This window comes from Salarias fasciatus, chromosome 18, assembly GCF_902148845.1.
Source record: "Salarias fasciatus chromosome 18, fSalaFa1.1, whole genome shotgun sequence".
In the NCBI taxonomy this organism is placed as follows: domain Eukaryota; kingdom Metazoa; phylum Chordata; class Actinopteri; order Blenniiformes; family Blenniidae; genus Salarias; species Salarias fasciatus.
In genome coordinates this window covers 11345694-11360833 of record NC_043762.1, presented here as the reverse complement: position 1 = coordinate 11360833, position 15140 = coordinate 11345694, and the positions used below count along the sequence as shown (strand labels likewise).

The 15140-nt window shown below is 44.0% G+C and overlaps 1 protein-coding gene across 1 annotated transcript; it reads right to left on the bottom strand.

Annotated features, from left to right (window-relative positions):
- Nucleotides 1-3403: 3403 nt before the first annotated feature.
- Nucleotides 3404-13743, bottom strand: pitrm1 (pitrilysin metallopeptidase 1). The gene is made up of 27 exons (XM_030115641.1): nucleotides 13545-13743; nucleotides 11954-12059; nucleotides 11643-11749; nucleotides 10577-10728; nucleotides 10379-10493; nucleotides 10169-10265; nucleotides 9857-10017; nucleotides 9437-9563; nucleotides 9269-9357; nucleotides 8651-8779; nucleotides 8394-8507; nucleotides 8122-8218; nucleotides 7875-8009; nucleotides 7546-7684; nucleotides 7182-7298; nucleotides 6970-7099; nucleotides 6647-6767; nucleotides 5505-5581; nucleotides 5266-5431; nucleotides 5085-5185; nucleotides 4879-4999; nucleotides 4738-4788; nucleotides 4460-4572; nucleotides 4268-4390; nucleotides 3846-3991; nucleotides 3591-3693; nucleotides 3404-3497 (listed from the first exon to the last, which is right to left on the bottom strand). The coding sequence occupies exons 1-27, from the start codon at nucleotides 13589-13591 to the stop codon at nucleotides 3404-3406; spliced, it is 3078 nt and encodes a 1025-aa protein (XP_029971501.1). The 5' UTR covers nucleotides 13592-13743.
- Nucleotides 13744-15140: the final 1397 nt, after the last annotated feature.

Below are 15140 nucleotides of genomic sequence, written 5' to 3'. Positions count from 1 at the left end.
CTCCCTTGTTAAAAATGTGACATGACTTTTTTGGGGCAAACAAACTTAAATACTATGTTTTGGGCCTTCAGAGACCAATATGAGGTGACTGAAAGATAGCATCATATGTCCCCTTTAATGACAGCTGCTGTCAGCTCAATGACTGCACTGCATGACCATATATGGTCAGTTGCGGACTTCCTGTTCGATTTGGTCAGAGGTGTCAGTGGGTGATTTTTAGATCTCGATGAGACGAACGCGTGAGCGATTGGTTTTATCTCTCTACAACATTCCCATAGGCCGTAGCCACCATTTTAGCGTTTGAATCCATTTTACTTTGAAAGGGAAATAGCAGACTTCCTGTTGGATTTAGGTAATGCATGTCAAAAGATGATTTTTAGATCTTGATGAGACAAACCCATGAGCAATTGGTTTGATCTCTCTACAACATTTCCACGGGCCGTAGCGACTGTTTTTTCAAAAATGTGACTTTTATTTTGAAAGGGAAATAACGGACTTCCTGTTGGATTTAGGTCATTGTTATCAATTAGTGATTTTGAGATCTCCATGAGTCATATGCGTGAGCATTTGTTTTATCTCTCTACGACATTTCTTTGGGCTGTAGCGATCATTTTAATGTTTGAGTGGTGTTTTATTTAAATGGAAATGACGGACTTCCTGTTGGATTTAGGTCATGGGTGTCAGCGCGGGAATTTTAGATCACGATGAGACGAACGCATCAGCGCAGATCTGATCTCTCTACGACATTCCTGCGGGCCACGACAGAGATGCAGTTAGGAGTGATTTTCAGCCAAAATAGAATAGAATAGACTTTATTGTCATTGCACGGGGGGGGGGGGGGTACAACAAAATTACATGGGAGCTCATATAAAGCTACAATTCACCTCGATTAAAAAGTCAAGGACAAGAAAACTTAGGAAAAACATCAGGGACAAAACAGACAACAACACAGGTATAATATCCATAAGCGCATCCACAAGATGCAAGAGTAATAAATAACAGAGTAACAGAGTGGTGATCATGCTACATGAGGCACAAACTCTTAAAGTCCGAGGAGATAGTTGGGTGATTTAGTCCATGGGGGGGGGGGGCGGGGTTATGGGAGACTGTTCATAAGTGAGTGTGTGTTTCTGTATCCGTGGGTGTTTGCAATGCGTATGGCCCAGGGGAAGAAGCTGTTTGTCAGTCTGCTGGTGTGTGATTTTATTGACCTGTAGCGTCTACCAGAGGGCAGAAGATCAAACAGGGAGTGGGCAGGGTGTGCAGGGTCTCCCGTAATAGCTTTGGTCCTCCTGAGGCAGCAGGATGTGGAGATGTGCTCCAGAGTAGGCAGGGTGCAGCCGATGATCTTTTGGGCAGTGTTTATGACCCTCTGCACCGCCTTCCTGTCCCCAACTGTGGAGCCTGCATACCACACACTCAGACAGTACGTTAGTACGCTCTCCACAGAGGAGTGATAGAAGGCCAGCAGCAGCTTTGTGCTCAGTTTGTTCTTCCTGAGCACACGGAGGAAATGTAGCCGCTGCTGTGCCTTTTTGACCATGGCTCTGATGTTGTCAGACCAGGAGTGGTCTGCGGAGATGTGGGTGCCCAGAAACCTGAAGGTGGTGACAGTCTCCACCTGTTCTCCATTTATGAGGAGGGGTGTGTGGACCTGTCTAGTCCTCCTGAAGTCCATGATCAGTTCTTTAGTTTTTAGGACATTCAGGGTCAGGTTATTTACTGAGCACCAGCGTGAGAGCTCCTCCACCTCGGCCCTGTACGCTGTCTCGTCCTCGCCTCGGATGAGTCCGACCACAGTGGTGTCATCCGCATACTTGATGATGCGGTTGGTTGGGTGGGTGGGAGAGCAGTCGTGGGTGTACAGGGCGTACAGAAGAGGGCTCAGAACACAGCCTTGGGGGGAACCAGTGCTGAGTGTGATTGTGGATGAGTGGTGGGGACCGAGTCCCACAGACTGTGGGCGTCCAGTCAGGAAGTTTTTAATCCAGTGACAGGTGAGGAGGGGGATTTGTAGTTTGAGCAGTTTGGTGGTGAGGATGTCTGGGATGATGTTGTTAAATGCTGAGCTATAGTCCACGAAGAGCATCCTCACGTAGCTGTTCTTGTTCTCCAGGTGGCTCAGCGCTGTGTGGAGTGGGATGGCGATGGCATCCTCTGTAGACCTGTTTGGCCTGTAGGCAAACTGGTGAGGGTCGAGCGAGGGAGGGAGGGAGGCAGTCTCTGATATGCTGGGAGACTGATCGCTCGAAGCACTTCATGACTACAGACGTCAGAGCGATGGGTCTGTAATCATTTAGGTTGGCTATGACCGGTTTTTTGGGGATGGGGACGATAGTGGAGGCCTTCAGACATGTGGGGACAGTGGCATGTGTCAGAGAGAGATTGAAAAGTCTGGTGAGTACCTCTGTCAGTTGGTCTGCACATGCCTTGATCACTGCCCCAGGGATCCCATCAGGACCAGCAGCTTTTCTGGGGTTCACCGCTCTCAGGTTATTCCTCATCTCATGCTCCTGGAGAGAGAGAGGAGGATTGCTGGAACCGGGGGGGAGAGGGGTCAGTGACTGCTGATGGGAGGAGTTGGTGGTCTCGAACCGAGCAAAGAAACTGTTTAGCTCCTCTGCCAGTGCGCTGCTGTTGCTGCTGGAGGATGTAGAAGGGGGGTTACCTTTGTAGTTGGTTAGGGCCTGGATGCCCCTCCACATCTGACATTTCCTATCAAATCTTAATTTGATAGGAAATGCCGGACCTCCTGTTGGATTTAGGTCCGTGGTGTCAGCGCGTGCTTTTTAAGTCTCGACGAGACGAACGCATCAGCGCAGATCTGGTCTCTCTACGACATTCCTGCGGGTCGCAGTGGAGTTTTTACTGTTTCTAGGTGGCGCTAGAGAGCAGATGGGGTTAATTTTTCCATTTTATAAAATTTTTCGCCAGTCTGGATGTGCCTGCCAAATTTGATGAGTTTTCGTGCATGTTTAGGGGGTCAAATTAGCGTTTTAATACGAGGTCAGTAATAAGAAAGACGAAGAACAATAGAGGCCTTGCCCTCAGGCGAGGTGGCCTCAGGTCTGAGGCCACCTTGTCCTCGGGCTTAAAAATAAAATAAAAAAAAATCAGTAAACTGTTTAACACTCATCATTGGAAGTTTTCTTTTTTTTTTATTATAAAGTTTGTTTCATACAATCATAATAAAACACTGATGTAGATTTTATTCCCGGTGATGAAACATGTATTTTCTTGTATAAATATGAGTGTAACAGACAGGCTGATCAAGCTTCTCTTCAGTCTCTCTGTTCTGTGCGTTTCAGCTCTGCTGCCGCGACAAAAGAACTAATCCTGGTGTGAAGTTTTGAGTTTTTCCAGTACGTCTGAGCTGAAAGCTTTGACTCCTGAATCCTTCGTGTTATTTCATGATCCATGACGGGTCTTTCTTGATGGCGTCGTTCTCGGGGCCGAGGATGGCGATGCCACACGTCCTCTGACCTGCACCGAGGTACCTGCAGCAGAGAGGAACATCGGCACACTGTTAATTTCAAAGAAGGCAGGATTGATTCTGGTGCTTAAAACCCGCAGACGAGTCGTAGCTTTACCTTTCAGCCACGTCCACCAGGTTGTGATGACTGACGGCGAAGAGGCGCTGCCGGTGACCCTGCTTCATCTCGTCCGTGACCCCGCTGAGGAACCGACCCATTCCTGCTCCACACACACACACACACACACACACACACACAAAATAAAAATTGAATTCACTCACAGCTGTGGAGTTCCTTTAATCTGATAAAATCCAGATTCTTCTGAACAAATAAACTCCAAAACTCTGCCGCTTCACTCGGACGGCGTCTGACCTTTGTCTGAAGGAGCCACCGGCGAGTCGACTGCTGAGAAGACTGACAGCTTGGCTTCGTCGATGTCTTGCTGGGTGAAGCGTCCAGACTTCGCCCAGTCCACGCCTCTATGGAAAGCAGACAAGGTCTGCACCGAGTTGGGATCCCTGTCACACAGAGGAAAGAAACAAACACAAACATGAAATGTGCGTTTATTACTTGATGTAGCTTTCAATTGACCTCAAGATAAGGACAATTTCTGTTGCATTTAAAAGTGAGATTTCACTGGAAAGCAAAATATACTTGGCTTGTGAACACAAAGGAAGAAAATCTTTCTCATTTAAATTGATTTAAAAAAGCAAAGCAAATTCATTTTATGACCAACAATTCATTCATTTTGCTTGACGTTTCCATTCAGAATGTTCTTTTCATGCTAAGCCCACCTGTAGGAGTAGAAGGAGAAGAGACCACTCCCCATCCGGGCTCCGCCCCCATAGGCTCCGCCCTTCTCCCTGATCTCCCCGTGGAGAAATTTGGCCGTCATCATTCTGGCCAAGATGCTCAAACTGACAAAAGAAAATCATTTTCAGACCGAGGATGCAAACAACAAAAGATCATCGTTTTGATGTTGTTACCTGGCATAATCCTGGTGACAGAAGGGCACCGTGCGGATGCTCTCGCTCACGAAGTTGACCGTGAAAGGCAACTGGAAGAAGGTTTTCATCTGACACGGCTGGAAGTTCACTTCCTGCAGCGTGAGAACGGAAAGAGGTTTCCGTCGATTGAAGCTGTGAGCCGCTTTAATTCTTCCAGTGAAAATTTCAACACATCTCACAAATCCTCTCACATAATAAACTCTGATCAGGTGAAGTTTTACTTCATAAATCAATCATTTTAATCAGGGTGGACTTACAGAAATGAGGTTTCTGCTTGGGCCGGATTCATTCATAGGATCCAGTGGCTTCTGTATGAAACAATAACATCATTTATTGGTTCAATCAGCATTTAAAATGCTGCTGCTGCTGAAGCGACTGATCTGCTGGAAGACGCTCACCTTGATGATGTTTCCTCTGATGGCTTTGCGTTGTTTTCGGGTTTTGGCGACATCTTGAATGAAAGTCTCCAACTGCGCCGCCGTGTCGCCCATTTTCTGAGGAGTTGCGTTGACCGCGCACCTACAGAGAGAAATCACGGAGTGACACGGTGTTTAATTCCCTCCAGAAGCCGAATTCTCTCTCTGCAGGTGAAATGTGATCCCACCTCATGTTTTCTGGGTTGAGCAGCTGAATCTTGATCCTGGATAACGTTCGGATGACTGGACTGAGGTCGGACATCTCCGCTACCCTTTTCATGAATCTCACCTGATCACAGGAGGGAAAAGGGAAGGAGGCTTGATTCTAGCTCTTGGACCAAGTTTGAAAACGCTCCTGAGGAAACGCACCTGATCCATCCCGCTGAAGGTCTCCTGGAGGTCAGCGGCTGGGGTCAGGTGCCGTCCTGCCCGGGTCATAGCGTACATGTGACCCGAGTACGAGATGCCGTTGGCCAGCTCCTGCGCCGCCATCATCACCAGCACTCTGAGACGCTCGGTGTCCTCAAAGTTTGGACTGAAAACACAGAACGAGACGAGCGTGGAGCCTTTATTCTTTTCTCAAAGAGGTGGAGAGGGACGTACAGTACCTGTTGAATATGTCGCTCCACAGCCGAAACATGTGAGGAAGGTTTCTGTCCAGGCAGGAGGAGGACAGGAGGATGCCCTGAAGGAGAGGACAAGGAGTCAGAGACATGACGGAGCTAACAGCAGGACGCAAACATATCACGGAATTCACTCTTGGTCCATGCTTTTTGTTTCTACACTACGAGGGTGTACCCAAAAAAAAACGGAATTTGAATATAACTTTTTATTTATGACATTTCAATATAAAACACCACCGTCGCCTTCAAAATAGTCTCCATCCGCATTAATGCAGCGCTCCAGCCGTGTCTCCCACTTCACGAATGCGTCGTCAGACCCGCGCGTAATTGTGCCATTTTTTGCCGGCTGCGATTTTTCTGTCATCTCCTCCACATCTGCAAACCGCCGTCCCTTCAGCTCCTTCTTCAACTTGGGGAACAAGAAAAAGTCACTGGAGGCTACATCTGGCGAATTAGGCAGATAGGAGAGGAGATTCATCTCATTCTTCGCCAGAAACTGCGTGCCGCGCAGCGCCGTGTCCGCTGGCGCTCTGTGGTGGTGGATCAACCGGGCTCCACTCCGCCACTACGCGGGCCGCTTCCTCCTCACATCCTCACGGAGCCGTCTGAGGACTTCCATGTAGTAGTCCTGATTTACAGTCTGACCTGGAGGGACAAACTCGCTGTGGACGATACCCTGGACAGCGAAAAGCAGCTCAGCATTGTTTTCACGGCTGAGCGCACCTGACGCGCCGACATCTGGCCCTTCTCAAACCCCGAACCACTCATGGACCTGATTCTTTCCCAGAGCATCATCCTTGTAGGCTTGCTGCAACACGGTGAGTGTTTCTGCTGCTGTGTTTTCCCAGCAAAAAGCAGAATTTAATGTTTACGCGCTGCTCTGGCTTCCCAGTCAATGTCGCCATTTTGGGAAAAATCGCAGACCTCCTCTGCACTCTGTTGCTATAAATAGCTCCTGACAGGCGTCAGTGTAACTCTCGGAGCTCAGATTTCTCACAGATGTGCATGAGGCTTACCTGCAGCACATCTGACGGCCAGAAGTCGGAACTCATTATTATTATTGTTTTCTGACCAAATTCCGTTTTTTTTTTTTGGGTACCCCCTCGTATATAGAAGAAGGAACTGACCTGTTCGAAGGCGTCCATCTCCGTGGAGTCGGGGATGACCTGCGTGGACACGGACATGCCTCCCGTCCTCAGCTCCATCTGCTGCGCCTGCTGTCTGTAGTCCAGAGCTCCACAGCCCATCCTGAGCACACAAACACCTCGGCTCCATCAGTCTGAAAACTCTGCAGGTCTTTCTTTGTATCGGTGAAAAAGGACCAGCATTAACATTCTGTTTCATTGGTTTCCCAGCTTATCCTTCAAATGCTTCTCTAAAATCACAACCATAAGGCCTTGCTCTTCATTTATCACATCATTTGAAAGGCGTTTCCTCGTCCTGCACTCACTTGGTGATGACGCTGCAGAACAGCGGCACGTAAAGCCTCAGATCCTCCGGCAGAGTGTTGAGGCTACACATGGCCCGGAAGTACACCAGACCGTTGGTGGGCTGCTCGCAGTACTGAACGGGCACGGACCCTGTGAAGACCAGGAGGACGGCGCTCCGTCACACTCAAGCAGAAGAGAGTTTCAATCAAACCGCGGCGGCGTGCCGTCGTACCTGCGCTGCCAATCTGGACGGGAGTGAGTGGGATGGAGGGCTCGATGTCGGACACCTTGAGGGCAGGCAGACAGGAGGCGTCCTGAGTTTTACTCTGAGCAGCCAGCAGCTCCAGACCTCCACAACAAGAAAACACACACACACACACACACACACAGCATGAACGATCAGTTCACATCTGAGTCAGACTCCAGATTCTCTCAATAATAAAGTTTTTGATTCTTATTTGGCACTGTGCATAAGATAAATGAACCATTACTCCATAAAAACGAGAGAAAAACTGGGAAAACATTTTATATTTGAGGGGGGGGGGTCTTTAAATTATCAGTTGAGGAAAACAGGAGTAGAGAAGAATACTAAATACCTTTCTCATAAATGTCCTGTCTGTCACTGTCAGACAGGTCCTGGACCTTTTTCCGAAGCTTCTCCTCCTCGGCCATGGCCTGTTTTTCCAGGTACGCCTGGTCTGGGCTCATCGACAGGGTCAGCCGGTGTGTGTTCTCCTGCAGGAGCAGGTCAGAACGGAGAGCCACCGGTGTCAGGGAGGCAATGATCGGCTAAAAATCTCCACATCAGAAAACTTGCCCTGACTTTGAAGCAATATTATGTATATAGAAACAGTGTATTTCAGCGCTCTGATTGCACTGTTCTCTGGGCGTTGTTATTTCAACACAGTAATCCAGATCAATTCACCTTAAAGTAGTGTTTCACTTTGTCCTGCAGAAAACGGGGGTTTTCCTCCAGCTCCTTTCTGAATCTGGCGACGCTGTCACTGATTCGCAGCAGCTCCACGGGGTCGCCGTCGTGGTTCCACGACGATGCTACGTACTGACACACACACAATGTCGTGTATTTGACACACATATATATGAGGCCAACAGTTCAGCACATTTCGTGTGTGTGTGTGTGTGTAAACGTCATAGATGAAGGATGAACTCACCGAGGCCAGAGACAGGCCAAAGTTTGTGGACTGATGCTTCATCTGGATTTCGATCTTATGCAGGAGCGCCTCGATCCTCTCCTCCTCAAAGCCGTCCCTGAGTTCAAGTTACAAACAGATTCAAGTAATAACGTCTATTTAATAAAATGTATTAAAAAAAAAGTGTTCTTCTAGATTAATAAGGTTTATAACTGTTCAAAAATTTGGAACGAGCGCTAACAACAACTACCTGGGTTTAACGATAGAAACAGCTTCAACAGTCGGTGACTCACTTTATAATGTCGTCGATAGTTTGGCTGATGATCTGTTTGACCTTCTCCGTGTCCTCCTCAGCCATTCCCTGCAGTCCAACGCTGAAAGACGCCTCTTTGGTGCTGCCATCGTATCTGTGGGACATTTCAGCAAATCCAGTCACATTCCCGAAGTCTAACAGCGCTTTATGGGGAAACAGATTACGATCATCTGGTTAAAACAACATGAGCTGGAGGAGTAGATATCCTGATGTTCAGTCAGCTAGCGGGGTACACACCCGACAGAACAGGAGAAGTCAGTTCCTATCTTGGGTTCGATGAGGGTTTTGTAGAAGGGCGAGTTTGGTCCGGAGATCATCAGAGAGGAGAGCAAGTTGAGAGTGAAAGCTTCAAATGTATCGGTGATGCTAAACATGGGAACAGAGAGGAAAATACATTGGATCAGGAAGAAGGTGAACCCTCTTCTCACAGATATTTGTGTGAATAAAGATGATTAACCAACACTTTAATCCATACGCAGTAAAAGCCCATGCTATAAATCTTGACGAATACAAGTCACATCTATTGCACATACAATACATTCATTTGTAGAAATGTGTTTTTCCACTTGTTTCTTTTTTTATCATTTCCTCTCAAAAGATGAAAAAATGTCTGCGTTCAGTCTAAAACTCCGTCTGCATCACATTTTAAAATCTGCTTCAAGCCAACAAAACAGTCAAGTCTGTGATTTCAGTACAGAAATAGAAGATGACTCTTGTAAAACTGTCGCTGTGTTAACATAAAGCACAACAACCGCAGCTCGGAGAGGTTGAAGGCAGCAGGCGTGAGGTTTGAAAAACAGCCTGAGCGCAGATGTGTGCGCGAGACGCAGCAGGACGCTGAGGATGATATCTTACTCTCCCAGCAGGAAGCTCACACACAGCGTGTTCTGCCTAGCTGGATCTGGAGCCAGAGCATCGGGGCCGCAGGTCACATGGTCCTCTCTCTGAGGAGAGCGCAGGCGGTTAGGAGCACTCTGGACATTGTGATCGACATTCCCTTTAGCGTCCAGTGAGAGGACTTACAGGGGCGGTCCAGTGTGGCTGAGAAGGGACTTCAGTGTTGGGGTCGATGCGTTCAAACCTGGAAAGAGCTTCCTCCTCAATCTGCTTCAGATGAGGCTCTAAAGGCAAATCTCCGTAAGTGAAGAACCTGAGTGTTTGAAGAAAGATCAAAATTCAACAATGTCATCTTTAATGATGCGAGATATTACCTTCAGCACACATGCAGCTCATTTACCACACGTAATTATTTATTTAAAAATAGGCATTTTTAATCACCATGTCTAGATGGCTTCATTCAATGTTTTTTATAAACTGGTTTGAATGTGTCGCTGTGATTTGATTGTAAATGATCATTAGAGAAGAAGAAAGAAAACCCTCTGACCCTGAGCAAATCGCACCTTCCTTTAAGGTTGATTTCTGATTTTGTGAGTGTGTGCTGACCTGGCGTTGCTGGGGTGGTAGTGTGTGGCATGGAACTGCTTCAGCTGCTCCCAGGTGAGGTCGGGGATGGCCAGCGGTTCGCCTCCGGACACCACGGAGTACGTGTGGTCCGGGTACAGTTTGTTCTGAAGGTGCTGGATGTACAGACGCTCGTTGTCTGACTGTAGAAAGTGCAACACGTACACACAAAAAACACAAGCATCAGCGCCTCCCAGTACCGACTCTGAATCCATAGCCGTTTCCAAAATGAATCACTTGTTTTGTGTAAAAGTGTTGGTTAATATAATAGTACTGAGTAGGTGTTGCACTTACAAAGACGCCCTTCATTTCGTTGAAAACCACCCCTTTAAAGACCAGAGGGGAACTGGGATCGGTGGGGTTTTCATTCTCCAGCCTCCAGCCCTCCTGCCTGGAAAATCCAACAATGCAGAGTCTCAATCAGTCTGAATCGACTGATCAATCAGTGACGGACAAACGGAGCCCGGTCATAACGCTAGGAGGCCTAATCGACATTCAACCAACCAGAAGTCTTGCTCTCGTAGACACGGGAAGAAAACTGCATCCAGATAGACTGAGAGGAGATTCTGGAAGTCCTTCCCGTTTTGGGTGGAGAACGGATACATGGTGTAGTCGCTGGCTGCGTGCGAACAAACAAGACACGCAGGTTTATCGTCTTTGTTGTGGTTTTAGTTAGAGCACCAAATTTGAACGCTTTTTTACCTGTGAAGGCGTTCATGAAGGTGGACAGAGACCTGTTGAGCATCTTGAAGAACGGATCTCTGCAGGGATACTTCTCTGAGCCACACAGCACCGTGTGCTCCAGGATGTGAGGAACACCGGTGCTGTCCATGGGCGTCGTCCTGAACTGAACACTAAAACACAACAGAGGAGTGAAACAGAACATAGTCCAGATCAACACCATGCCATATTACCATGATGGGACCCTGACAGTTAATAACAGCATGACATGCAATACTAGAACTGATTGCATCATGATGAATATTATGATTTATTTACAAATGTGCAAAGTATAATGCTGAATTTAGCTTTATATTTAACAGTATTACAGTTACTTAGACAGCATTACACTGTATCCCACAGTATATTTAATATCATGCAGTATATCACAGTTTAATTAACAATCCTCAGCTATATTCATATTATCATCATACAGTAGATCATATATTTGAAGTATCACATAATATTTAAAACATCTTTCAGTTTTCAGTTCATTTTGACACCAATATGTTAGTTTTGAATGTACCATGGTATATTTGGTATTGGTACAATACTGGCATTCATAAAATCAGACTTCACACTATTATATCTTTATTTATAGTATCATGTTGAACACCGTCGTATATTGGACAGTCTTTTACCATATATGTATTATTTTCAACAGTACCCTGGTGTATTTAACATTATTATGAACTTCATCATCATATTTTTGACAATATCATTCTATAAATCAGCACAATTGACAGCATTATGTTATTATTTACAGTATCATGCAGTAAATCATATATTTGGTAATATATTGGTAATAATATGGTAACATTATGGTTATTTTGACAGTTTTATGCTATGTATCATAGTATCAGTACAGCATTGATAATCATGACGCCATGCTCTAGTCATTTTTTAGGCAGCATTGTGTCATTATCAAATAGTTCACCATAGAATATATATTTGATAGAATAATCAATCAAAATATTTATGAAAGTGTTTTTGAAGCATCACTCATACAATGAGTACAATAAAAGCAGCGAAAGTCATCTGAACCAACCTGAAGAGGTTGTTGGAGTCATCTCTGGCTGCATGCAGGTACTGAGCCCCAGTCTTATCGTGGCTTAGCTTCACTGCCGTGAGAAACAAGTCAGGGACGGGTACAACCTGTGGAGGAATCAAGAGACCGGTGAAGCGATCGCTTGATTTGAGTTCGAAAAACAGAATTTAAAGACAAAAACTGACTTTAACCTGACTGCACTCACATAACTTTACCGACTTTGTCTTTATTCAGGGCCTGCCAAACAACTATGTTCCGCTGTAAGCTGACAAAGACAAAAAGCTGGAAAGAAAGTAAATCCCTGAACTCACCTCTCTGACTGTAAATCCGTAGATCTTCTGCCCCGGTTGGTACTGGAGTGCCCTCTCACATGCTGAGGTGCTTTTCAGTCTCCATTTGTGCTGCTGTCCACTCAAACTGGAGGAAAAATAGAGCTTTGGTTAGGAGCTTCAAGAGGAAGACAGTGAAAGTGACTTAAAGGTTTTAAATATAGTTCATGTGAAAGACGTGGGAACATATGGTGATGACTATCAATCATATTGTTTATGCTATCGGATGTCTGTTTTTCCTTTCTTTTTCTGAGAGTTCACTCATTTTTATTTATTTATTTTTTACATGTTTGAAATAAAACTCCTTTATAACTTTCTAATGTCTTGTTTTCCCATTCTAGGCCTCTTTAGAATTTGTTTCAATGTGGTTTGAGCAGTGCAAGAGAAGATAATGAAATCTTGATTTCAGTGCAAGTTTTGAGATTTTCAATACTACAGTCATGCATAGTTTAAAGATTGCCACCTTCCATCAACTCATCTTTGAATGAGAAAACGGTATTTCTGACAACCTAAAAAAATTGAGTACTACGATCTCAATATACAGCAAATTTTAATGATACTGGCTGGTTCAGTGATATGTAAAAAAAAAAAAAAAACTGTTGCAGGGGTCATGGTTTTACAAATTCTACTTGACAGCATGACTTTGAGATGCAAAGTAACGAGCTTTCATGTTGATATCTCAGTTTGGGTCTCTGCGTTTTGTTCTCTACGCTTAACATTTTTTTTTTTAAATCAATGTTAAGTTTTCTTTGGCATTTTTTACAATTTCTTGTTGGTTTGAGTCTGGACTGTAGCCTCTGAAGATCTGATGCAACTTTGTTTTTGTACTGCTTGCTTTGTACTACTTGATTGGAATCTGACTCAAGTGATACATTTTTTTTTTTTAAAGAAACACGAAACAGTGAGATGAGCAGCATGGCTGATACATAAAACATTTTCATGGAGTATTACAAATTTAGACCAATAGAAACAAATCGAAATACTATGTTTATTGATGATCGAAGTCAAGCTATCCTTTCTTACCCCACAAAAAAATTAAAACAATGTCACAGAGGGTTACTACTACAAATGCAACATCTCAACAACTGCAACTGCGTGACAGTGTTAGCAAACACTAATAATCTGATTACATCATGTGCTTCATCAGTACCCTTGCTGATTTTCAGATGTTATCGAGCACTTCCCTAAGATAGCTTCGTGAATATCGACGTGACCCCGTTAAAACAAAAAACAGACAAAAAAAAAAAAAAAACCCAACTCAAACCAATTTGTTATCGTGACACCAAGACGACAGATAAGTGAATGTGAGGGTGGTACGGGTTGACTGGTTTCCCAACTGACTGGTGACCGACTTCCTTTAGCACCCGAAGCAGCAGACGTTAAAATATGAAACACTATCAATACGACACCGAGAAACCTAATTGAAAATGCGTTTGAAAGGCGTTAACTTGAACAGCTCAAAATATCTGAGAGGTTTTGAACACAATGCTGCAGCAACAATGATCACTGCAGGAAGTCGTTCATAGGTTCACAGGGAAACCAATTCATCTGAAGCACCGTTAGCCAAACTTACCTGAGGTATCGAAGTTTCTGGAGCGCCGCCTTCGTTTGCCGAAACATTTTCTTTGTGTCAGTTGCTAAAATAAACTAATATTTTCGTTTCTGTATGCCCAGCTTTAAAAATACGCAATTTCACCATGTCCTTCAGAATTAACACGACATATCTACTTCAGCCTCCCTGCTCTGTGTCCTCTCATGCTGTCTGTGTAGCTGACGCGCTGAACGTTTCGCGAGCAGATGTAGATATGCGCAAATCGCAGATCTACACGCTACGGTTGAGCAGTGAATTCCGTATCCACTATATATGTAGATCTACAGTCAGTCGATGAGCAACTTTTGGCACCAGTGAACTAAGCGCTACCTTCGAGTATTCTTGATTGTGATTGGTTACCTTGTGAAGATCAGTGGCTGTGATTGGTTAAATGAACTCTCGGTTACAAAACGGGGCGCATTTTGAAGGGCAGCATACACACAGAATAATTTTTAATGAAACATCATAAAATAATATTCTTTGCACGAAGTAACGTCAATATAGAATATTGGTATTTACTATTTAAAAAACTTTTGAATATTTTCATCTTTATAGCTTAAAAAAAATAAGTGTAGTTTTGAAATCCTCCAGCAGATGTCACCATTATATTACATTTAAATTAAACCTCATAAAGATGTTCAACTCTACAGCAACTACTTAACATTAAGCGCTATAAAATTTATACTGTAATAGAAAAAAAGGATCTCACTATCAACTAATAACATAAATACAAATATAGCATGCATTCATAATCAGACACATTAATTTTTGGAGAAACAAATTAATAATCAATGCTGCTGACAACTTACTGTAAATGAACTTGCTTGTAATACAACCTAGGACATTTTATAGAATGACTAATAAAACACCTATTATTTTATATATTTCAGCATTTAATTGCAACTAAGATTTAATAGGCTTAAAACTATTTTTTTGTGACTTTTATCTTTTTTTCCCATATTAACCATTCCACAGATTATTCACACATATAGTTGTGTAGAAAAACCCTTCAATCATTGACATGCAGAGAGTTGTGCACTTTAATCCAAGGCTGAGCTGTCTGTGGGATTAGAAATAGCCTATTTAGTCATACTGCTATATCTTTTGTGAAGTTAATTTCAAGTTCTCCTCAACGCAATGATTTTTTCTTGTCTTCCAAACTTCCAGCAACCAAGCAAAAACCCATACTGTACACTTTCTTATTGTAATAAATGCCCTGTGCTGAGTTTTATCACTGTCGAACTTCAGGTTTGTGTTAGATATTATGATTTAATCAAAATGAAATTCACAAAAAGAACCTTGTATACAAAATATTTGTTGAAATAATAATGACAGGGACACAGGAATGATCCTCTAAACAAGGAAATTACTGTGTGATATGCTGCAAGGCATCAGAAAACACTCATACTCTCCACAGTGCACTTATTTTTGGGAGGGTGACCTTATGATGTTTGATCTGAATTTTATCCCTTCATTTGAAATATATTCATCCTTGTTTCGATGTTTCTGTGTTTTAGCACGGATAAAACTGAACAAGGTTGAGATTTGTGTATGCATTTGCTTGTAAAATTACACATA